Below are 24,486 nucleotides of genomic sequence, written 5' to 3' on the forward strand. Positions count from 1 at the left end.
ACTTATTGATTTCACTTTGTAGGCTGGGTGTTGTGTGTAACACCAGAACAATTTCAGCTTAGTTTTTGTTGTTGAAGGGAAGTGTACCTTTCTCCCAGTGTGTAACCCTGGATGTAAATGTAAATATTTTTATTAGGAGCTGTACTTGGTTGAGACCTTCAAAGGGGTGGCTCTCTAGCTTTTGCAGATTGTTGATCATCCTTGTGTTGCATTTTGCCTACTCCTCGTTGCTGGAGACTATGCAGGACTAGGAAGGTAACTATATAGTGTGGTCCAGCATGGTAGAAATAATATTATCAGCTTTTGGTAGTCAGCAAAGGGGGATGTAAAGGCTACCATTATGTCTTCTCAGGCTCTCTCCTCTCTCTCACTCTCTCTTTTTAAATGCACAAATTAGTAAAGCCCTGAATACAAAAAAACCTAGAGGTCTCTGCCATAACCTAGCTAAGAAGCTTGGAATTACAGATGGACACCCTTGCCCTGGCTATCACCAGTCTTCCTGCCTACGCAGTAGTGTAGCCTGGTCAAGCAAGTTGTGTGGAAGTGGGAAGGGGCGATAATATGTATCAGGTTCCTCCTTTATTGGACACTGTGCAGGGTTTTATAGACATTTTATTGTGAAGTAGGTATTACTTCTTTTTTAACCGATGAAAGAACTGAGGTTAAGAAGTTTTTTCAAAGGGCCGGGGATTTAGCTCAGTAGTTCTGCTGCTTGCCTTTCAACCTCAAGGTCTTGAGTTCAATCCCCGGTACCAAAAAAAAAGAAGTTTATTCAAGGTGAATGACTAAAATAAGATATTTTGATATGTCTTTGATGCAGTCTTGTCAAAATATTAAAACATTAATAGTCCTTTTAAATTTTAATTGAAAACTTAAATTTTTTTCAGTGCTGGGGATCGAACTCAGGACCTTTTGTGCCACTGAACCAACTGTCACCCCCACCCCCTTTTTGAGACAGGGTATGGCTATGTAGTTCAGGCTGGCCTTGAGCTCATTATGTAGCCCAGTCTGATCTTGAACTTGTGGCAGTCCTCCTGCCTCAGCCTCCCGAGTGCTAGGACTACAGGCGTGTGCCACCATGCCTGGTTTAAAAACTTTAATTTTAGACTTCATCATAACATCTCCTTGGTAATTCCCTGCCTGTTCCACAAAACTCTTTTTTTTTTTTTGGTACCGGGGATCAAACTCGGGACCTTGTGCCTGCAAGGCAGGTGCTGGAACCACTGAGCTAAATCCCCAGCCCCTGTTCCACAAAACTCTTAATCACCTTGTTTGCTACACTTTAGTCTCACTGACCTTTGTTTCTCAGGCAAATCCAAATCTGTTCCCACTTCAGGGCCATTGGAGTAGTTCTTTCCTCTCTTGGAGCTACTTTTCTGCTGATGATTCTGTATCGCTGCTGGCTTTTCTGTAGTTTCAACTCAGCCTAAATGTTACCTTTTTTTTTTTTTCCTAAATGTTACCTTTGGGAAGCTTTCGCTATGTAATGCTTTATTTATATATATTTTTGTGGTACTGGAGATTGAATCCAATGCCTTTGCACTTTGCTACATTCTCAGCCTTTTTTTTTTTTTAAATTTTGAAAATAGTCTTGCTAAGTCGTTAAGTTGACCAGGCTGGTTTGCAACTTGCATTCCTCCTCCCTCAACCTCTGGGGTTAGAAGTGTGTGCCACCACATTTGGCTTCTATCTACTAGATTATTTTTTATTTATTTATTTATTTTTGAGACAGTCTCAATATGTAGTTAGTTCAGGCTGGCGTCGAACTTACGTTGTAGCCTAGGCTGGCCTTGAACTCCCAGTGATCTTCCTGCTTCAGCCTTGCAAGTGCTGGGATTACAGATGTGTGTCACCACACCTGGCTACTATTTTTTGTATTATTCGCCTTTAATTCTCAGCAACATATGTGATACTGTTGTTAGTTCTCTTTTTATTGATAATTTTTAGATTCAGAGGAGGGACCTTGACTTCTCACTCCTGTGAGACTTTGTTCAAAGCTAGCTCCTAGGAGATAGAGGGCCCTCTTACTGCCTCAAATCCCCATCTCATTGTGGTCAGGTGTGCAAGGGCCTTTATAGTAAGGAGAGAGGGAGAGGAAGTACAATAAGCCAATCGACCATTCTATGTTTGTCTACCCCCCCCCCCCAGCCCTGCACCGTGAGAGGAACACAGACCCTAACTGAGTGTTCTGTTCATCTGGGCTAAGGAGAGGAAGAGTAGATCTGTGCGCTCTTGGCCTGAGGAAGCAGCTTAATGCCAAAAGAAAAATCTGAACTTTTGAAGATCCATTTTGCCCTCTCTTAATAATTCCCCCTTACAGTATCTTCAGATTTGTCTCTCTCTCAACCTATCCTCATTTCCTTGCTTTCTGTTTTAGGAGGCTTCCATTCTTTTTAAATGGTATTTGGTGTGATCCCTCCTACCTGTGTTCTAGATCCCATTTCCCATAATCTTAACAGAAACCTCAGCTTGTAATCACTCTTCTATTGTTTTTCAATATAAAGAGTGTTAAGTTTTTTCTGAAAATGAGAATCCTCAAAAATCCTTTGTAATCTTTACTAGGTCATTTTTTTTTTTTTTTGGTGCTGGGGATCGAACTCCAGACCTTGGGCTTTTGAGGCAGGCGCTGGAGCCACTGAGCTAAATCCCTGGCCCTTTACTGGGTCTTTTTCTTAAATTGACACATAAAAATCACACATTTATAGAGTGTGCTAGGGCCTACTCTCTTATTCTCACTGTTAGTATCCCATCCTCCCCCTATGTGCTAAACTAGGAAGCCTACCATTTAAATATTTTTATTAAAAATCTGGGGTTTTTTTTTTCCTTTTTTTTGGTGCTGGAGATAGAACCGAGGTCCTTGAAGTTGGGGTGTTCATGCTGAAGCTTCTTACAGTGCTGGGATTATGGGTGTGTACCTGGATGCCTGCCTGAACCCAGGTCCTTGCGTGTGCTGGGCATTGTACCATTAAGCTATACTCCTAGGCCTTTAAATATTTTTGTTTTTGGTACTGGGGATCGAACCTTTAAATATTTTTATTGTTTTTTTGTACCAGGGATTGAACTTGGGTCCTTGCACTTGTGAGGCAGGGGGCAGAACTACTGAGCTAAATCCCCGGCCCTTTTTATTGTATATTTGAATTATAATATCTGATTTACAAAAGAGGTTTTGGGATATAATGCTCACAAATTGGTTTTTTTTTTTTTGGTACCGGGGATCGTACTTGGGACCTTGCGCTTGTGGGGCAGGTGGTGGAACCACTGAGCTAAATCCCCAGCCCCAAATGCTCATAAATTGGGAGTTGTCTGTATTTGTTTTATTAATGTGAATTCTCAACTCTGTTATACTTAGAATATAGTTGTTTTCTGAGGTAAAACCTTTTTCCTTGGCTAAGTTGTTCGCTTTTGGCTTGAACACTTTATAGGATAAGTGGCTTAGGCTTTAGGCTTCCTAAAATACTGTTAAAATATTCATACATCAGGGGCTGGGGATTTAGCTCAGTGGTTCCGGCATCTGCCTCACAAGCACAAGGTCACAAGTTCAATCCCCGGCACCAAAAAAAAAATTCATACATCAAATGTTTTTGTTGATTCAGCTTGTCTTTATTTCCTAGGCTTACATAGGGCTAAGTTTTCAGAGTGTAAGAAATGGTGTACAAGCTGAGAACACCATATAGTAGTGCACTCCTATAATTCCAGCACTCTAGGAGGCTAAGACAGGAGGGTGGGAAGTTGAAGCTCAGCCTCAGCAATTTAGCAACTTAATTTGGATCCTTTCTCTAAATAAAAAAGATGTGGGGATGTAGTCCTAACTCTGTGTGAAGGACTTGGGTTTAATCCCCAGTGCTGGGAGCGGGGAGGAAAAGGAAGGAAGGAAGGAAACAGTAAAATAACGTAGTTTTTATGTTTTCATATTGCCTTATCATTTGAAGGACCCTTGATTAGTTAAGAGGAAATTTTCCAGGTGTGTTAGATGAACCTAATAATTCCACTTCTGAGGGATCTATTCTAGAGAAACAATCTGATATATAGAAAAATGAAATTGCCCAAGCCTACTCATCACAAGGATACTTGCAATCGTGAAGACTTGCAAACAATGTAAGTATTAAAACACAGAAGCAAGGATAGTTAAAATACAGAGAGAGAGAGAGTGTGTGTGTGTGTGTGTGTGTGTGTGTGGAGAGAGAGGGGGAGAGAGAGTGAGTGCGTGCAAGAATGGACTCATTTAGACATCCTAAAAGAGCTTATAATGACTTTTTGCTGACAGAAGCAAACTTTTTTGTTTTATTTTGTGTTTGCAGTGCTGGGCATTGAACCTAAGGTCTTGCCCATGCTAGGCAGGTGCTCTAGCACTTAAGAGTATCCGCAGCCTGGCTGTTATTTAAGAAAAAAGGAGGAAAGTGTCACATGTCTGCTTCCACTCATGTTAGGCTAAGTTGTTTTGAACCAATATACTCTTTTTTTAAGAATAGGGAAATTTATTGAGGAATAGAAATAGCTCCTGAGAGATAGGAAGGGTCCCAAATGGGTTGCCCTGAGCCATATACTCTTGACAACTAGAAAAGCTAAGAGACATAGATGGAAGAGTTCTCAAGGCAGTGGGAAAGTTTGAGGTCAAGTTCTGCAGGATGAATAAAGTCATCAGAGCTGAGGCTCTGACATTTGAGACTATTGGGTTTTTTTTTTTTTTTCCTGGCACCAGAGATCGAACTCAGGACCTTGCTCATGCCAGGCAGGCACGGTGCCACTGAGCTACATCCCCCCATTTGAGGCTATCTTGACCCTTGAAGATTCTGGAAGTGATAGCTAAGAGGCCAGGTAAACTTTCCAAAATATTTGTGTTGAGGAGGAAAAACATTGAAATTATAGCCTGCCAAGGCGAATGGTCCTGAGAATAAGGAAGAAACAGACCAAGTTACAGAGAGGAGGAAGGCTGGCCTTTAATCTTCTCAATTCTGAATTGGGTTCAGATGATCTGACATTCCTAATATCGCTAGCATAGCTGCTTGCTAGAAGCAAAAAGTAAATCTTTTCTGAATAACAGCATTCATAGTCTCAGATTGTCTATAATTTTTATATAAAATGTTTAACATTCAAAAATAACTAGGAGAGCTGGGCATGGTGGCACATGCCTGTAATCCCAGCACTTGGGAGGCTGAGGCAGGAGGATGACTGTGAGTTCAAGGCCAGCCAAGATTACGTAGTGAAACTCTGCCTCAAAAAAAAGAAAACAAACTAGGGATATGAAAAGGCAAGACACACTGACAACTTCAAGGAAAACTGACAGTATATTAGAAACATAGGCACAAAGAATGCAAATATTTATTATCAGTTATGGACTTCAAATATATGATTGTGGTAGAATTAAAGACTTGGTTGATAATTTTAACAGGATTGAAATAAAAAGAAGGAAGTAGATGGGCCGGGGATTTAGCTCAGTGGTTCCGCCGCCTGCCCGCAAGCGCAAGGACCCGAGTTCGATCCCCGGTACCAAAGAAAAAAAAAAGAACAAAGTAGAAATTCTGGAACAAAACACAACTGATTATTGAGAGTCAGTGGGTAGGTTTAGCAGCATAGGTACAGCTGAAGAGAGAAGTGAAGTAGAAGACAAGTCAGGAAAAATAATTCATACTGAGGCATTGAGAGACAAAAGGATGAAGAATACTGAAGAATGTAAGGACTTAGAATATAGTAAAAACATCTTAGGCATGTGTAATTGAACTTCCAGAAGAGGAGAAAGTAAATGGGGCAGGTGCAATATCTGATGAGAAATTGGTTGAGAATTTCCCAAAACTAGTGAAAATCATCAAGTCAAAGATTAAAGAATCTCTGTAAGCACCAAGCATGAAAAATACAAAGAAAACCACATTAGACACATCATAGTAACAGTGCTTAAAAAAAAAAACAAAACAGGTAAAAGAGAAATCTTTATTTTGCTGTACTAGATACTGAATATAGGACCTTTTCATTGAGCTGCCGCAGTCTTTTTATTATTTTTTTATTTTGAGATAGTGTCTTGCTAACTCCCCGAGATGACCAGGTTGGGCCCAAAGTCATGATTTTCCTGTGTCAACCTCCCAAAGTGCTGACATTACAGACATGCACCACCACACCAGGTGAGAAATACCACTTTGTCATAAATCAAGGGTTTATGTTTCTGTAGGTATATTTCTAGACTTTTCTGTTACAGAAGTGTCTTTTCCAGACACAGAAAAATCCATAAAAATAGAAAGCACAAACAAGATGTAGGAATAAATAAAATTTGTCAGCTATTATAACAAATATAAAATGGACTGAACCCACCAGTTAGAAACAAAGATTGTTAGGCTGGTGTGGTGCATGCATGTAATCCCTGTACTGGGGAGGCTGAGGCAGGAGTTATCTTGTGAGTTCGAGGCCAGCTTGGTCTACATAGTGAGTTCAAGCCCAGCCTGCACTACAAAGCAAGACCAAAAAAAAAGAAAAGAAACAAAATTGTTGCATTAGATTTTTATAATCTGGCTTTAAAAAAGACCCACTTAGGGCCAGGGATTTAGCTCTGGTTTCGCCGCCTGCTGTGCAAGTGCAAGGAGCCAAGTTCGATCCCTGGCACCAAAAAAAAAAACAACCCATTTAAAACATACGAGCTCAGAAAGGTTGAAAGTAACAGAGGAAAAAGACTTACCTGGGACATTCTGAGAGTCCTACATTTCTTTGATAAGGAATGGGTGTCTCAGTTCAACTCTGTGCATTGCTGGGCCCATGGCCTCAATGCTCCTGCCCCTGAGTCACTAGGACATAGTGAGTATTTTAAAAAAATTTTTTATTAGTACATACTTGTCATACATAGTATTCACATTCATCATAGGGAATTTGAACCTGTATGTTTTTTCCCCATTATCCTCCTCCTCTTTCAACCCTTCCTTTCCTCCCCAATTACAAAAGGTGTATTTCCATTCTTTCCTTCCGTTCTTTGTTTTTTCAATCTCTTTTCTCTTCCTTCTCTCTCCCCTCTCCCTTGTTCCCCTTTCCATTTGAACATATTCTTCCTACTTCCCAATATCTGTCCTTCATTTTGTTCCTTTTAGCCTTAAGGTTTCTCACACAAGGGAAACAATGTGATATTTATGTATTTATTTCTGGTACCAAGGATCAAACTCAGGATCTTGTGCTTGTGAGGCAGGCACGCCGCCACTGAGCTAAATCCCTGGCCCTCCATTCTTCATCTGAAAAGTGTCTGTTCATTTCAGCTGCCCATTTTGGGATTGGGTCTTTGAATTTGGGCCGGGGTCTGATTTTTTTTTTTAAGTTCTTTACATATTCTAGATATTAGTCTTTTGTGTGAGGAACAGTTGGCAAAAATTTTTTCCCATCCTGTTGTCTCTTCACTTTGTTGATGGTTTCTTTTGCTGTGTATAAGCTTATTGATTTGATGTGATCCCAGTTGTTGATTCTTTTTGTAATATTTCCCGTGAGATTGGGGTTTTGTTCACAAAGTCTGCCTACACCCATGTCTTCAAGTTTAACCTATTCTGTCTTCCAGCAGATTATTTCTGTTTTTATATTTAGATCTTTGATCCATATCAATTTTAGTTTAGTGCTTGGTGAGAGAAATGAGTCTAGATTCAATCCTTAGCATGTGAAAAGCCAGTTTTCCCAGCACCATTTATGAAAGAGGCTGTTTTTCTTCCAGTGAAGGTGTTTGACCCCTTTATCAAAGATAAGGTAGCTGAGTGTGCTTGGAGTTGTTTCTGCCTCTTCTATTCTGTTCCATTGATCAGGGTCTGTTTTCTTCCGTGTACTATGCTGTTTCTATCATAGCTTTGTAGTGTAACTTCAGATTGGGGATTGTGATGCCCTCTGCCTTGCCCTGTTGCCCAGAATTGCTTTTGTGATTCTAGATCTCTTCTAGTTCTGTATGAATTTTAGGATTGTTTTCTCCAATTCTGTGAGGTATGCTTTTGGTATTTTGACTGGGATTGTATTAAATCTGTGTAACAGTTTTGGAAGTATGGACATTTTCACTATATTGGTTCTGCTGAAGCAGGAGAAAAGGTGGGCTACCCAGACAGAACACGTGGACACATGAAGAAGGAGTAAATTGCCTTTAATGCTGGTGGCTCGATGAGTGACTCTTAATTGGTCTCAAGAGCCTTGAGTAGAAGTTTGCTCTTCTTTATATACCTCTTTTTACATTTACGAGGCTTAATTTCATTGGAGTTTCCCTGGGAATCTAGCAAGCAGAATTTATACAATGCAAGGTGATGGGGGGAGCAAAGAATTCTGACAGGGCTTTCTGAATTCATCACACCCCTTTGGTGACAGATTAGAGAAATTGTCATCGTTACTCAGGTGTATTTCACAAAGGGTATAAACCCAGTTAACCCATAGTTGCCCAATAACACAGCCTATAGTTGACCAATTTCAAACAGAGGGTTGGTTTCCTCTCTCACTGCCTATCCAAGAACAGGGGATATCTTTCCATTTTCCTTTTTTTCCCTCAGAAATAGTTTTCATTTTTTTTATTCATTAAGTTTATTGGTACATTTTAGGTGTACAATATGATGACATTCATCATTGGGAATTTGTACCTTGTTTGGTACTGGGGATCGAACTCAGGACCTTGTGCTTGTGAGACAGGTGTGGTACCACTGAGCTAAATCCCCAGCCCAAGGGAATTTGTACCTTTTCATGATATTTCTTGGTTCTTATTTTTTTCCCCATTCCCCTGGCCTCCCTTCAACCCCTCCACCTCTCCTTATTTACAAAGACTTTGTTTCCATTTTTTCCTTTTCTCATATTTATTCTTTTCCCTTCTTTCCTGTCCCCAACCCACTTCCCCTTCCCCTTCCCCTTTGGACCTTTTTTCCCTATTTCACATTATGTATTAACATTTTGATCCTCATTTATACTTTCAGTTTCTCACAGCAGAGAAACTATTTGGTATTTACACGTGTGTCTTATTTGTTTCACTTAAAGAGTATGGCCTCAATGTGCATCCATTTAGCTATAAATGTCTCTAGTTTCTCATTCTTTATGACTGAGTGCCACTGCATTTTATAAAAAACCCCACATTTTCTTCTTTTTATTTTTGTACTCAGGATCGAACTTGGGACCTTGCGCTTGCGAGGCAGGAGGTGGAATCAGTGAGCTAAATCCCTGACCCCTAAAAAACACATTTTCTTTATCCAGTCACCAGTTAATGGGCAATTGGGCTGTTTCCAAGTTTTAGCTGTTACAAACTGCTGTTATAAACATGGGTGTGATTATATCCCTGTGATATTATTCTTTTGATTCTTTTGAGAAGATACCCAGCAGAGGAATAGCTGGGTCAAATGGGATCTCTAGTAGTTCTTTGAGGTATCTCTATATTGATTTCCACAGTGGGTTGCACCAGTCAGCATTCCCAACAACAATGGAGAAGGGTTCCTTTTCCCCCACAACCCCACCAGCATTTGTTACTGATTTCTTGATAGCCATTCTTTTTGGAGTAAGATGGAATATCAGTGTTATTTTCATCTGCATCTCTTGAATGACCAGTGATGTTGAACATTTTTTCTTTTTGTACCGGAGATTGAACTCGGGTCCTTGCACTTGTGCAGCAGGCAGCGAAACCACTGAGCTAAATCCCTGGCCATTGAACATTTTTTCATATGTTTATTTGCTGCTTCTACTTTGTCTGAGAAATATCTGTTCATTTCAGATGCCCATTTTTGAATTGTGTCTTTAAATTTGGGGGTCTGATTTTTTTAAAAATTCTTTTTTTTTCCTTTCCCCATTAAGTTTATTGGTACATTTTAGGTATAAAATACAGTTACATTCATCATTGGGATCTTGTACCATTACATGAGAATCTTGGTTCTTATTTTTTTCCCCTCCCTCTGTCCTCCCTTCACCCCCTCCACCCTTCCCTATTTGCAAAGACTTTGTTTCCATTTTTTTCCTTTTCTCATTTTTTCTTTTCCCTTCTTTCCTTTCCTCTACCCTTCCCACTTCCCCTGCTCCTTTAGACCTTTTCTTCCTATTACACAATATCAATTATACATTTTAAAAGTTACAATATCAAGATCTAGGGGACATTACTACAGATTTTACAGATTTTTTTTTAAGTTCTTTATATATTCTAGATAGTAGTCCTTTGTCTGAGGAACAGCTGGTAAACATTTTCTCCCACATTATAGGTTGTCTCTTAGCTCTGTTGGTAGTTTCTCTTGCAGTACTGAAGCTTTTTAATAGGATGAGATCCCAGTTGTTGATTCTTTTTGCAAGTTCCCGTGCTGCTGAGGTTTTGTTCATAAAGTCTTTTCCTATGCCAATGTCTTCAAGTGTTTTATCTAACCTATCTTCCAGCAAGTTTAGTGTTTCTGTTTTAATATTTAGATCTTTGATCCACTTCGATTTTAGTTTAGTGCATGGTGAAAGATAGGGGTCTAGTTTTAATCTTTGGCAGGTTGAAATCCAGTTTTTCCAGCACCATTTATTAAAGAGGCTATATTTCCTCCAGTGAGGGTGGGTGGTTGGCTCCTTTGTCAAAGATGAGGTGGGTGAGTATGTCTGGAGTTGTTTCTGCATTTTCTAATCTATTCCACTGATTCTTGGGTCTGTTTCTTTGCCAGTACCATGCTGTTTTTATCACAGTGGCTTTGTTGTATAGTTTCAAGTTGGGGATTGTGATACCCTGTCATGTCTTTATTGCCTAGAATTGCTTTTGCTCTTCTAGGTCTTTTCTGGTTCCAAATGAATTTTTGGATTGTTTTCTCTAGTTCTGTGAAATATACTTTTGGGATTTGAATCAGGATCACATTGAATCTATATAGCAGTTTTGGAAGTATGGCCATTTTCACTATATTGGCTCTTCCTACTCATCTTTCCATTTTCTGATACTCTCTTCTATCCCTGTTTCAGAATACTGTAGTTTTCATTATAAAAGTCTTTTACTTCCTTTGTTAGATTGATTCCTAGTTATTTCATTTTTTTGGATGCTATTATGAAAGATATTGTTTCCCTAATTTCTCTTTCTTCATGAGTTTGTTATTTGTGTTCAGGAATGCTTGAATTTTGAGTGTTGACTATGTATCCTGCTGCGCTGCTGAATTTGGTTATTAATTCTAGGAGTTTTTGGTGGAGTTTTTGGAGTCTTCTGTGTAGAGTATCATATCATCAGCAAATAATAGTAATTTAACTTTTTCCTTTCCTATCCATATTCTTTATTTTTGGTACTGGGGATCAAACTCTGGTCCTTGTGCTTTCAAGGTGGGAGGCAGAACCACTGAGCTAAATTATTCTTTTTATTTCTTTCTCTTGTCTAATTGCTGTAGCTAATGTTTCCAGTGCTATATTGAATAAGAGTGGTGATAGTAGGCATCCTTGTCTTGTTTCTGATTTTAGAGTGAAAGCTTTCAGTTTTTGACCATTTAGTATTATGCTGGCTATTGATTTATCATAGATGGCTTTTTTTTTTTTTTTTGAGACAGAGTCTTATAGTTTAAGCTGGCCTTGAACTTACTATGTAGCCCAGGCAATCCTCCTGCATTCACCTCCCAAGTGTTGGGATTACAGGCCTACAGGCCTGTGCCACTATGCCTGGCTGTCATAGATGGCTTTTATCAGATTGAGATAAAGACCTTCTATTCCAGTTTTCTGTAGGGTTTTAATCATGAATGTGTGTTGGACTTTTTTTTTTCTCCTTCATCTGTTGAAACGATCATATGGTTTTTGTCCATGGTTTGTTACTATCGGGGATTACGTTTATTGATATGCATATATTAAACCATCCTTGCATCCCTGGAATGAATCCTTCTTGGTCAAGGTCTATAATCTTCTTAATGATTTGCTGTGTTCTGTTTGCCAGTGTCTTATTGAGGATTTTTGCACCTGGGTTCATTGAGGAAATTGGCCCATGGTTCTCTTTTTTGGTTGAATCCTTCTCTGGTTTTGGTATCAGGCTAATCCTTGCTTCTAGGAATGAATTTGGGGGTGTCCCGGCCCGCGGGTAAGTCAACGGAGACCCTAGAGGGGGGGTGAGAATGACAAAGGACAGGGGACACGAGAGATGGAGACAAGACAGGTTTCTGATCAAGTCTCGTTTATTGCAGAACCTGTTACAACATATATACCGTAGGGCTAGAGGGGAGGAGCAAGAGGAGGGTACTGGGGCTACTTCCTAGTTGCCGGGTAAATTTGCAGCAGGCTCGGATACGTCCGTAAAAGGCACTCAAGAGTTCTAGCGGGGGGGGGGGGCAAGGCCCCCCACATGGGGGTATCGCTTCCTTTTCAATTTCATTAAAGAGTTTGTGGAGTTAGTACCATTACATCTTCTCTAAAGTTCTTATAAAATTCATCAGTGAATCCATCAGGACCTAGGCAGGGGCTTTTCTTTGTTGGTAGTTTTCCTATTCTTCAATTTCATGAACTGATATAAGATTATTTGGAACTTTTATATCTTTTGATTTATATCTTGTGATAATTTATATGTGTCTAGCATTCTGTCCATTTCATCTGAATTTTCTATCAGAGTGCAGGTTCTCAGAGTGGTACTAATGATTGTCAGGGTTTATGCAGAATCTGTTGTGATTTCATGCTTTTCATTCCTAATTGCATGGATTTGAGTCTTTTGTTGTTGTTGTTATTTGAGACAGTATCTGACTGTAATTCAGGTTGGCCTTGAACTCACTATGTAGTTCAGGTTGGCTTTAACTGGTGATCCTCTTGTCTCAGCCTCCTAAGTGCTGGAATTATAGGCATGGGCCACCATGCCCATCTTCTTTCCATCTTTTGATAAAGTTGGTTAAGGGTTTATCTATTTTATTTAATCTTTTGAAGAACCATGTCTTGGATTTATTGATTCTTTTTTTTTTAGGCTCAATTGCATTAATTTCTGTTCTGATCTTTATAATTTCCTTCCTGGTAGGTGCCTTGAGTTTAACTTGCCTTTTTTTTTTTTTCTAGAACCTTGAGGTTCAACATTAGGCTATTTATTTGAGCTCACTCTTTTTCTGATTTGGTAATTCACTGCTCTACATTTCCCTTGTAGGACTGCTTTCATTACATCCCATAAATTCCAGTATGTTATACTGGCATTATTACTCAACTATAGAAACTGTCTAATTTCTTCTTCCTTTTTTTTTTGGTACCAGGGATTGAACTAGGGATCTTGTGCTTGTGAGGCAGCCACCAGAACCACTGAGCTAAATCCCCGGCCCTGTTTTCCATCTTTTGACTTTCAGTCTGTGAGTTTCTTTTTGACCTAGATGTGTTTCTTATATGCACCATATAGTTGGATCTTGTTTCTTTTTTTTCTTTTTTTTTCTTTTTTGGTACGGGGGATCGAATTTGGGACCTTTTGTTTACAAGGCAGGCAGTGGAACCATTGAGCTAAATCCCTGGTCCTGGATCTTGTTTCTTGATCCATTGTACCAATAATCTGTTTCTTTTGATTGGTGAATTGAGACCACATTCATTCATGGTTGTAACTGCTGATAGGTATTGACTTGTCCTTATCAACATCTTATTTTCCTGTTGTTGATTCCCTTTCTTTTCCTTATTGTTTGCCTTGCCTGGTGGATTCATTCTGTTGGGATTTTTGGAATTGTTACCTTTGTTGTCTCTCTAGAATATTCAAAACTTTTTGGAGTGCTTGTTTGGTGGTCGTGAATTTCCTCAGGTGTCCTTTATCACGGAAGTATCTTATTTATCAGTTTTTAAAGATAATTTTTTTGGGTACATCAGTCTGGATTGGAGTTGTTGTTTTTAGAGCTTGAAATACTTTAAGCTCTCCTTGACTTAAGGGTTTGTGTTGAGAAGTCTGCTGTGATTCTGATGGGTTTTCCTTTATAGGTGATTTATTTTTTTTCTCTAACAGCTTTTAATATTCTGTTCTTGTATTGAATTTCTGGAATCTTGACTATTATATGCCTTGGTGTAGTTTTTTCCTGAAATGGCTAATTGGAATTGTATACACCTTACTTATCTATATGTCACATTCTTTCTTGTTGCTTGGGAAGTTTTCTTCAATTTCTTCTGTGAACAGGTTTTTTATGTCCTTTGTGCTATCTTCTGATTTTTCATTGATCTCGATTACTCTTATGTTATTCTTTGCATCATCTAGCAGTTATTGGATTGATTTTTTTGTGTGTGTTCCCTTGCTTTTAAGAAGTCTTTCATTTGGGCCAGGGATTTAGCTCAGTGGTTCTGCTGCCTGTCCTACAAGTGCAAGGATCCAAGTTCGATCTCCAGTACCAAAAAAAAAAGAAGTCTTTCATTTGATGATCGTGAACCACAATGCTGTCTTCAAGATTTGATATTCTATCTTCACATTGGTTGTTTTTGCTGTATATACTTTCAACAGGATATTTAGTCTTCTGGATCTGTGTCTGAATCTGTTTTATGGAATCCAGTTCTTTCCTATGTTGGGCATTCATGGTTTTCATCACTTTCCTAAGCTCTTCTATTTTTTTAAAAAAAATCTGTATCTGCTCTAGATTCACTAACCATATCCTTCATTATAGTCATCATCTCTTTAATTATCTGTGTATTTGTTTTGTTTTTTTCTAGAGATTCATTCATCTTTGTTATTTTCACTGGTATATTTCAGAAAGTTTGACTTGGGTGGCTTTTAATTTCCTGGATTTGCCTTGGCGAGCTGGAGGTCTGGGGTTATATCTTGCTTCCATGTTTTCTCATTTCATTTGTTGGTTTGTTTGTTGTTTTCTGCATTGATGCTTGTAAATTGCTTATGGTAGATAGCTTTATTACTAGTATTGAGACCTCTTTAGGAAATGACTAGTTTTCAAAGATGTCTTCTAGGTGTAGCTGGCTCTGGGCCTTTGAGTCTGTCTCAGGATCTTCTTTTTATTAGGAATGAGAGGCTGCAGCCTGTTTGGCTCAGCTGTTTGGTACTGGACTATAGTATTGTTTATGTCCTCCAGACAATCTAGGTATTGGAGGGAAGGTCAATTGATCACAGCAACTATGTCACCTTGGCTGAAGTAGTACAATCAGCAATAACAATAGCATCAAACACAGACTGGAAAATGACAAACTGTGATAACTAGTAATTTGACACTTTTAGCCGTATTTATATGATTTATAGTTTTATATCAAAATCTAAGACAAATTAGAAAATTATATACCATAGATATCCATTCATTAGAGCAGTTTTACCTTAAGGGGAGAAAATTAAAAGGGAGAAGAGGAAAAAATAGATAAATAAAGGAAAAGAGATTAGAAGCAAGTCTGAAGGACACAGGAAGATTACCCAGCTTCAGAAAATGGGTGAAGAAGACAGGAGACAATGAAAGAATGAAAAAACAAAAACAAGGACAGAACAAAACAAAAAAGCTATAAACAATGTTCACTCTTACAAAGAAACAAAAACAATCTGAGGTCAAAAAAAATGAAGAAAAATTAAAAAAAAAAAAAAAAGTTTCTCTGAGGTTTCAAGCCTGTGGTTTTCTTCTGGGATCTATAGTTTTGTGGCAGTGACCAGTTCAAGGCATGACTCTGCTCTTGCTAGTAGGCAAAGGAGGCGGTCAGAGCCCAGATCCATGTTGAATAATACTAGAGAGTGGTAGAATTAGGGCATGGTATTGGTTCTGGGACTTTCAGAATCCATGGAAGTTGAGGCTGCATGTGACATCTCGTTATGGGGTTGGGCCTGAGTCTTTTACTATATAACACTCTGAGTGTCTCTTACTGGCCTGCCCATGGCCCCCTGACCATGGACATTTCCCATGATTTTCCCTCAGCCAGTTACTGTGGTAGTTAAATACTAGGAGCCCTGAGATGAAGCTGACCTGTGGCTGCTCTGAGTCCAGGGGGAGCTGGCCTCTCCCTAAAATGGCATCTGACCAAGGACCTCTCATAGGACACAGCAGTTGCTTGGACTGGAATCGCTTACGAGCTGTTGTAGCACACAACATGCACTGTTCCCTTTCACTGGTGCATTTCTCCCTGGAGGCCTCTGGAGTTGCCCTCTTTTACTGTGTCTCTGTAGATTCAGTCTTCCTTTCTCATGCCAAAGGAACCAGGGAGAAAGTGCAGTTTGCTCCTTTTTTTTGTGGTCTGTCTCTTCAATTTCCCTATAAGCTTTAATTTTCCCTTCAGGTCCTTCCTGGGTCCCAGGGATCCATCTCTCTCCTTCTTTCCTTCCCTAAGTTGTTATTTTCCAGTGTCTGTATTCCAAATCTTGGAGAGACTGATTTGTTGTTGCTTACTGCTCTGCTGTCTTCCTGGAAGTCTTTTCCTGGCATAGTGATTATTAAAACCCAAACCCTTAGAAAGTGGATTTAACTCCAAAGGCAGCCATGTACTTTATTTCTGCCTTTGGGAATTTTCTTTATTGTGAGGTCAGCCATGTATAAAATTATCTTGTCATATTTCATTTCATTTAGCAGATTTCAGGTGTTTGTGGGGACCACCCCACCCCTTCTAGTGGTTTAGTCTGCTGTGTGTCCACATTAATATCTTTTATGGAGCTTTGTTGCTATTGTCATCCCTCCCCTCCTTGCTGGGGCTCAAAAACAGATCTCCTCATGGTAGGCAAGTGTGAGATCACTCAGCTATACCCCCAGTCTCTCACAGAGTTGTAAGAACCTCTTCTAGGGGACACATAGAATGATTGCTTGTGAGCCATGGGTTATAGATAATTTCTTATATTCTCATGTATTTTTCGTATATCTGCATAAAAATTTCATAACTTTTTTTAGACTTTAAATAGGAAATTGTCCTTAAGGTCCTCCAAGTAATATACCTTCTTTTCCATTTTTTGCAGGTGGTGCGGTTGTGTCAGAATCCAAAGCTGGCACTAAAGAATAGTCCACCTTATATTTTAGACCTGCTGCCTGACACCTACCAGCATCTCCGTATTATCTTGTCAAGATATGAGGGGAAGATGGAGACGCTTGGAGAAAATGAATATTTTAGGGTGTTCATGGAAAATTTGATGAAGAAAACTAAACAGACCATAAGTCTTTTCAAAGAGGGAAAAGAAAGAATGTATGAAGAGAATTCTCAGCCTAGGTAATGGAGAAATACTACACAAATATTAATTCAGGTCTGTGACTGCCTGAATGGGTAACACATAGAAGTAATTGAGTTGGTTTGAATTTTATGTTAGTTGGAATAGAAAGTTGAAATTTGATTTAAAGGTGTGACTTACTTAAAAAGTTGCCTTGGGGGATGTTAAACCATCCTTAGTTCTGACAGATTTGTTTATCTCTGGAAAACTAGACATTTATAGGCATGGAAATGGTTGTAGTCCAGCTGGATGCACTGGTACACCCCTGTAATCCCAGTGCTCTGGGAGTCTGAGACAGGAGGATCACCAAGTTTCAGCGCAACCTAGGCAACTCAGCAACTTAGGAAGACCCTGTCTCAAAAGTTAATATATAAAGGGCTGGGATGTAGCTCAGTATAATGCCCTAGGTTCAATTCTCAGTACCATTTAAAAAAAAAGAGTTTGAGGGGACGGGGATTTAGCTGAGTGGCACTGCGCCTGCCTTGCAAATGCAAGGTCCTGAGTTTGATCCCCGATACCAAAAAAAAAAAATTCGGGCAATAGAACCTTTGGAGCATTGAAGATAGAGTTTGAAAGGAAGATCGTTGAAGCTAAGATTTGGAGTAAATAATAGTTCAGATTTAATAGAAGCTTCCTTAGCAGATTAGGTAAATTATAAATAAGTATGGGATGATAGGGAAAAAATAAGCAATAGTTGAGAGAACCATTAGGGGAGTGGTACTGGGTATTGAAACCAGGGACTCACACACTGCTATATCCCCAGTATTTTTTGTTGTTGTTTTCGTTTTGAGATTGGGTCTTGCTGAATCACTCAGGTTGGACTTGACCTTGCAATCCCCTTGTCTCACCCTCCCAAAGTGCTGGGATATTACAGGTTGCGCCACCATGCTATGCCTGCCTGCTTTTTTTTGTAAGTAAAGCAAAGTGAAATGACATTTCCTTAATAGGCAAGAGTAATTTTTCAACTAAAATAGAGGCAAATGCAGTTAATTCAGTAAACATTTGAGGGATCACATATATTCTTTCATACTAATTAAATACTAAAAACTGTAGGCTATCCTATATGGTATTAGCTTGGTTGTTGTAAATTACATACTCGGGAAAAATAAGTTAACTGTGTGGATGTGATTGTATTTGTTTTTTTCTAGTTAAAGATAAATATTCATCTGGAACAAGTAATGAAACATAATATTCTACTGGGATTTCTTAGTGAGTGATTTAGTGTTGAGAAGTGACCTGAGTTAAGTGGAAGAATAACTTCTGAAGGCATTAGGTTACTATGTACAACTCAAGCAATAGCCTGCTAGCTGATAGCCTTGTAATCTGTTATTCTTTTGAATCTTTTGGTTTCGATTTTGGCAACTTTAGTCTTAATTTAAAATTTTCTCAAAAAATTTTTTTCCTCTCCGTCCTTGGTGTCTTTACTGAAACAAATTCCTCAGGTTTAAAGTTCATAGTGTCAGTCTTTTCTTGAAAATATTCCTGGTGACTGCTTTTGTAATTTCTGGTTTGTATGCAGATGAGCTTTATTCCTATGACATTTTAAAATGTTATGACTTTTGTTAAAATGGAATCTTGAGACTGGGAGTATGGCTCAGTTATAGTGTACTTGCCAAGCATGTGTGAGGCCTTGGGTTTGATCCCAATATTGCAAAAAGGAAAAAAGAAAAATTGAAGAAGAGTAAAAGAAAGAAATCTTGACTGTATGAACTTCTTAGGTAACTAGTCATTCTGTGTTATACACCCCCCCCCCCGTTGAAGTATTGCAGTTTTTAGAAAATGGAAGGTGAAAAGAGAGTTGCTCATTCAAATATGATGTAATATGACAAAGGTTTAATAGAGATGTGTATAAAATGTTGTGAGAACACAGTTTGGCGTGGTGGAATCAGAGAAAGTGGCATAGAGGAACTAGATTTTGAAGGATAAGTAGGAATTTTCTAGGCAGAAAATTCAAGGAACGGCCTTTAACACAGTGACGTGAAAATACAGGTCCTGTTTTGCAAGGAGCTTTAGAAGTCGGGTTTGGTTTAGAATTGCAAGAGAAGGATGAGTGGAAATACATGTTGGAGTCAGATTCTAAAGGGCTGGCTGGCATTTGATCTCTAGATTTCCTCCAGATGATAGGTTGTCATAGAACAGTTTTCAAAAAATATTTGAGTGGGGTCTTGTTGTGATACCCAGGCTGAGTATCCATGTTTAGCTCATAATGTACTTTTGTTTTGCTTTTGAGACAGGGTCTCACTAGGCAGTTCAAGCTGTCCTTAACTTGCTATGTAGCCCAGGCTGGCCTCGAACTCACAGTAATCCTCTGCAGTGCTGGGATCACAGGCCTGTGGCATCATACCTGGCTTCGTACTGCACTTTGTTATTATTTTTTTTAATGACTGATGACTCATCACCGAGAGGCAGTATAGTATATTGAATGGTTAAACAGATGGATTCTGAAGCCAGCTGCCAAGTTGGAAGGTTGACTTTGCCACTTTCTCAGCTATGTGATTTCTGTTTCCTCATCTGTACAGTGAGGTGCTAGCAATACTTGCATTGTAGAATTGTTGGATTTATTAAATGAGTAACTAAAATGTTCAGTACTTAGAAAAGTGATTGGTACGATGAAAGTGATAAGTGGATTAACTCTTTTTTTTTTTACTGTAAACATAGATTATTGCAAGAAATTGTATATCTGTGATGAAGTTTATAGGTTAACCTTGCTAAATGTATATTGTAAATATATAACATACTAAAATGTAAGTGTGTAATTTGTCCTTATCAAATGACTTCAGACTATGCTAACAAGTTTTTTTGTTTCTATTTAAATTTCACTGTCAGTATACCTGTTCCATGTCAATGCAGTTTCTCCTAAATAGTAACGTTTTGATCCCCTGTGGACTTTCAATCTGTATAACCCCAATCTATACAAAGTACTGTATATGTAAAGTAAAAATAAATAGATTTCAAGTGAGAGTTGGGATTATTTTTTTGTTATGAGAAAATATATGAGCTTTAGTATGTGATTTTTGAAATCATGATGTGGCTTTTTTTTTTTTTTTGGTACCTGCGGATCGAACTCAGGTCCTTATGCTTGTGAGGCAGGCGGCGGAACCACTGAGCTAAATCCCTGGCCCATGATGTGGTTGTTTAGAGGCTTTTTCCTATTCTTTTTTTGTTTAGCTGTAATTTACATAACCATAAAATTTACTTTTACTACTAAGGCTTGAACTTTTTGTTAGGTAAATGCTCTACCGTTGAGCTACATCCTCAGCCCCCCTAACCCTTCTAAAATTTTTTTAATTTTGAGAACAGATGTTGCTAAATTGTCCAGGCTGGCCTCAAATTTGTTGTCCTTCCCAGTAGCTGAGATTATAGCTATCCCAATACTACACCCAGCTCCCTACTCCCACCTCCTGTCCTGGAGATTTTTTTTTCTTTTTTGGAGACAAAGTCTGCTATGTGGTTTAGGCTGGCCTTGTACTCACTATAGAGCCCATGCTGGCCTCAAACTTGCAGTGATCCTCCTGCCTCAGCCTGGGATTACAGGTGTGCACCACCATGCCTGGCTGTCCTGGGGGTTTCTCGCTGAGCTATATCCCCAGCCTTTGTATGTATGTATGTATGTATTTATTTTATTTATTTATTTATTTATTTAATTTTTGCAGTACCAGGAATCAAACTTAGGACATTGCTCTTGCAAGGCAGGCATGGTGCCACTGAGCTAAATTCCCAGCCCTGCAGCCTTTTTATTTTATTTTATTTTATTTTATTTCATACCGGGGACAGCCTTTTTATTTTTTAATGTCTCAAACATCCCGGAGTGCTAGGCTCACAGGCTCTCACCTCTACACCCCTGCTACAATTCACTCTTTTAAAGTATACAATTCAGTGGTTTTTAGTGTGTTCACATAGCTGTACAACTATTAGGAGTATTTATTTCCAGAACATTTTCCCCTCCCCCAGAACAAAACCCCAGACCCATTAGCATTCATTCCTCGTTCCCGTTCAGTTACCCTCTAGCCTAATTGCTAATACCTATTTTCTATCTCTGTGGGTTTGCCTATTGTAGACATTTCATGTGTAAGTGGAACCATATAACATGTGGCCTTTTGTGTCTGGTTTCTTTAATTTAGCATGTTTTCATAGTTCATTCATACTTACTGCATGTATTGGGCCTTTGCACTGAGCTACATCCCCAGCCTTTAAAAAATTTTTTATTTTGAGTCAGTCTTGGTAAATTGCCCAGGTGGGGCTCAAATTTGTTAACTTCCTGTCTCAACCTTCCAGAGTGCTGAGGCTACAGATGTGTGGCACCTGGAATGTATGGTTATACCACTTTTTCTTTGAATTGTTTTGTTTTTTGAGACAGGTTCTCACTGTGTTTACGCTGGCTTCAAACCTGGGGAGATATTCCTCCTTCAGCTCCTGAATGCTGGGAATACAGATGTGAACCACCAGGCCAAGCCCACACTTCTTTTTCTTTTAAATGGGCATTTGTGTTGTTTCTACTTTTTGGTTATTGTGAATAATGCTGCTGTGAATGTTTGTGTATAAATTTTGGGCAGCTTTATGTTTTCACTTCTCTTTGGTATATCCCCTAGGAATGGAATTGCTGAGTCATATGGTAATTCTGTGTCTTAACTTTTTGAGGAACCTCCAAACTGTTTCCACAGAGGTTACAGCATTTTATATTCCCCTAGCAGTTTATGAAAGGTCTAATTTCTTTCTTTTTTTGGTTTGTTTTTAGAAAGGGTATCACCATGTGGTTCAGGCTGGCCCTGACCTCACTATGTAGCCCAGGAACTCTTGCCTCAGCCTCCAAAGTGCTGGGATTAGAGGCATGCACCACCACACCCAGCAAAAGTCTGATTTCTTCTTACTGATACTTACAATTTTTTTATATCATGGTACTAGTGGAAAGAGGTATCTTGAGGTTTTGAAATGCATTTTTCTTTTTTTTTATTATTATACAACACTTTAATTGGACATTTCCAAATTTTTGGCACATTAAAAGGAACTAAAAAGTCTATAAAGGACAAAGAACCTAAAACAAAGATACAAGAGAGAAAAAGTCCTCAAATGTGAAACACTAAATATTAAAATAGAAGAGAAACAAAAAATAAGCTGGCTGAATTCATTGAATTCACTGAATTCATTGAAATGCATTTTTCCTAATGGTTAATGATGTAAGTATTTTTCCAGGTGCCATTTGGATGGATGTTTTTATATTTTCCTTGGAGAAATGTCTGTTCAAATCTTTTGGTTGTTTTCAATTGGGTTGTCTTTTTATTGTTGAATTGTAAGACTTCTTTACATATTCTGGAAATTTGCGTAGTATATATACTAACTAGATACATGATTTGTAAAACTTTACTCCAGTTGTGAATCATCTTTTCACTTTCTCAGTAGAATCTTTTTAATATAGGGGGAAAATGTAACACCCAACCTGCTAGATGTCAGATACATGAAGTTTGTATTCCTCCAAGTTGAGGAATGAATTCTAAGGAAATGGAGGTTAAGAGTAGGAAAATTTATTGGGGAATTGGAATGGGGAATAGGAATAGCTCCTGAGAGACAGGAGGGATCCCTAGTGAGTTGCTAACGGCCCACTTCTCTGAGAAAGTTTTATAGAGCAAAGTCACGAGGGTACAATGTGGGTCAAATTATAAACAACCAATAAGATTACAAGTATAGTCACTTGGCTATTATTGATCCAATAGTAGCAAGGGGTATGGATGCCATCATTAACCCTGGTGGATAATCTATAGTTTTAGTAGTCTTAGTGGGTGGGAGAGGATGGCCCATCCCTAATGAGATAGTGGTTTATCTGTACAGGACCAATAGCCTCACACTTTAATTTATCCCTTAGGGAAGTATGTAAATCTGGCCATTGTGACTTTAATCTTCAGATGTGCCTCCAGCTACAGTTTTTGTTGTGTCTTATTTTATATTCTGACTCCCACCCTCCTTTGGGCCTAGCTGTTTAACTGCCTATAATACTTCTACCTAATTTAGCTGTCTGTAGTACTTTGAAGTATAAAGGACTTTAATTTTGATGAAGTCTGTGTTTTCTTCCCAGTATAAGGTTTGAACCCTGGTGTTTCACACTGAGCTACATCCCCAGGGCCCCATTTTGAGAGAGGGTCTTGCCATGTTGCTGAGGTTGAAGCTTGCCCAGGCTGAGTTTGAACTTGTGATCCTGCTGCATCAGCCTACCAGAGCACTAGGATTGCAGGCCTGTACTATCATCTCTGTCTCCAATTCAATGTCAGGAAGATTATGCCTGTTTTTTTCTAAGAGTTTCATTTTTTGCATCTAGATCTTTGATCTATTTTGAATTAATTTTTGGATGTGGTATGAGAATGGGGGTCCAGTTCATTCTTTTGCCTGAGGATGTCCCCCCCCCCTTTTTTTTGGTACCGGGGATCAAACTCGGAACCACTGAGCTAAATCCCCGGCCCAAGGATATCCCTTTGTCTCAGCACCATTTGTCAAAGACTATAAGACTGTCCTTCCTTCCTTTCTTCATGGAATGGACTGGTTGCCTTTGTCACAAGTAAATCGACCATAAATGTAAAGATTTCTGAGCTCAGTTCTGTTTCATTAGTTTACATATTTGTCTTTTTTTTTTTGAAACAGGGTTTTGTTATGCAGTTCAGGCTGGCCTTGAACTCACTATGTATACAGGCTGGCCTGGAACTTGTGGGATTGCAGACATGGACTAGGACTTTGAAATCAGGAAATGGGAGGCCCAGAACTTTGTTGTTGCAACTCTTCCTCCCCTTTTCTTCCTCATTCTCCCCCTCCCCTCTTTTTTTTTTCTTTTTGCTTTGTTTACAGTATTGAGGATTGAGCCTAAGGGTGCTGTCCACTGAGTTACTTCCCTAAATCTTTTAAATTTTTATTCTGAGACAGAGTCTTGCTAAATTGCCCAGGCTGGTATCAAATTTGCAATCTTTCTGCCTCAGCCTCCCAAGTAGCTGGGATTACAGGTATGCACTGCTGCACCTATCTCCCAACTTTGCTTTTCTTTCTCAAAATTGTCTTGCCTCATCCAGGTCCTTTGCATTTCTTTTTTTTGGGGGGTGAGGGTACCGGGGATCGAACTTGGGACCTTGCAAGGCAGGTGCCAGAACCACTGAGCTAAATCCCCGGCCCCCTGCTTTGCATTTCTGTATGAATTTAGAACCAAAAAAAAAAAAAAAATCCACAAAATGATATAGTACCAGTGTTCATATAGATATGTTTATTAGTGAAGTAAAACTGAGAGTCCAGGAATAAACCCTTACATTTGTGTCAGTCTAACCCCCTACCCCTACCCTAGGGTTTTCTGTTTTTGTTTTTTTTTTTGGTAGGGGGGATTGAACTTGGGACCTTGCGCTTGCAAGGCAGGCGCCGGAACCACTGAGCTAAATCTCCTGCCCTATCCTAGGGTTTTAAATCCAGGGCCTAGTGTCTGCCAGGGAAGTGTTAGACTGCTGGGCTACATCTCCCAGCTCATCAGT

General features: G+C 39.1%; 1 protein-coding gene across 4 annotated transcripts in view; it reads left to right on the top strand.

Annotated features, from left to right (window-relative positions):
- Nucleotides 1-24,486, top strand: part of Cbl (Cbl proto-oncogene) — a 97,100-nt gene that overhangs the window by 16,052 nt on the left and 56,562 nt on the right. For 3 of the 4 annotated variants that reach the window (XM_087212532.1, XM_021237656.2, XM_004856793.3), the window contains exon 2: nucleotides 16,748-16,995. The exons of the other annotated variant lie outside the window; for it this stretch is intronic. In XM_087212532.1, coding sequence (XP_087068658.1) covers nucleotides 16,748-16,995 — 248 coding nt within the window. The remainder of the gene's footprint in view (nucleotides 1-16,747; nucleotides 16,996-24,486) is intronic. 4 annotated transcript variants of the gene reach the window in all.

This window comes from Heterocephalus glaber, unplaced genomic scaffold (genome assembly GCF_053883595.1).
Source record: "Heterocephalus glaber isolate CG9 unplaced genomic scaffold, H.glaber_assembly_v1.0 deba00001429, whole genome shotgun sequence".
Taxonomy (NCBI): domain Eukaryota; kingdom Metazoa; phylum Chordata; class Mammalia; order Rodentia; family Bathyergidae; genus Heterocephalus; species Heterocephalus glaber.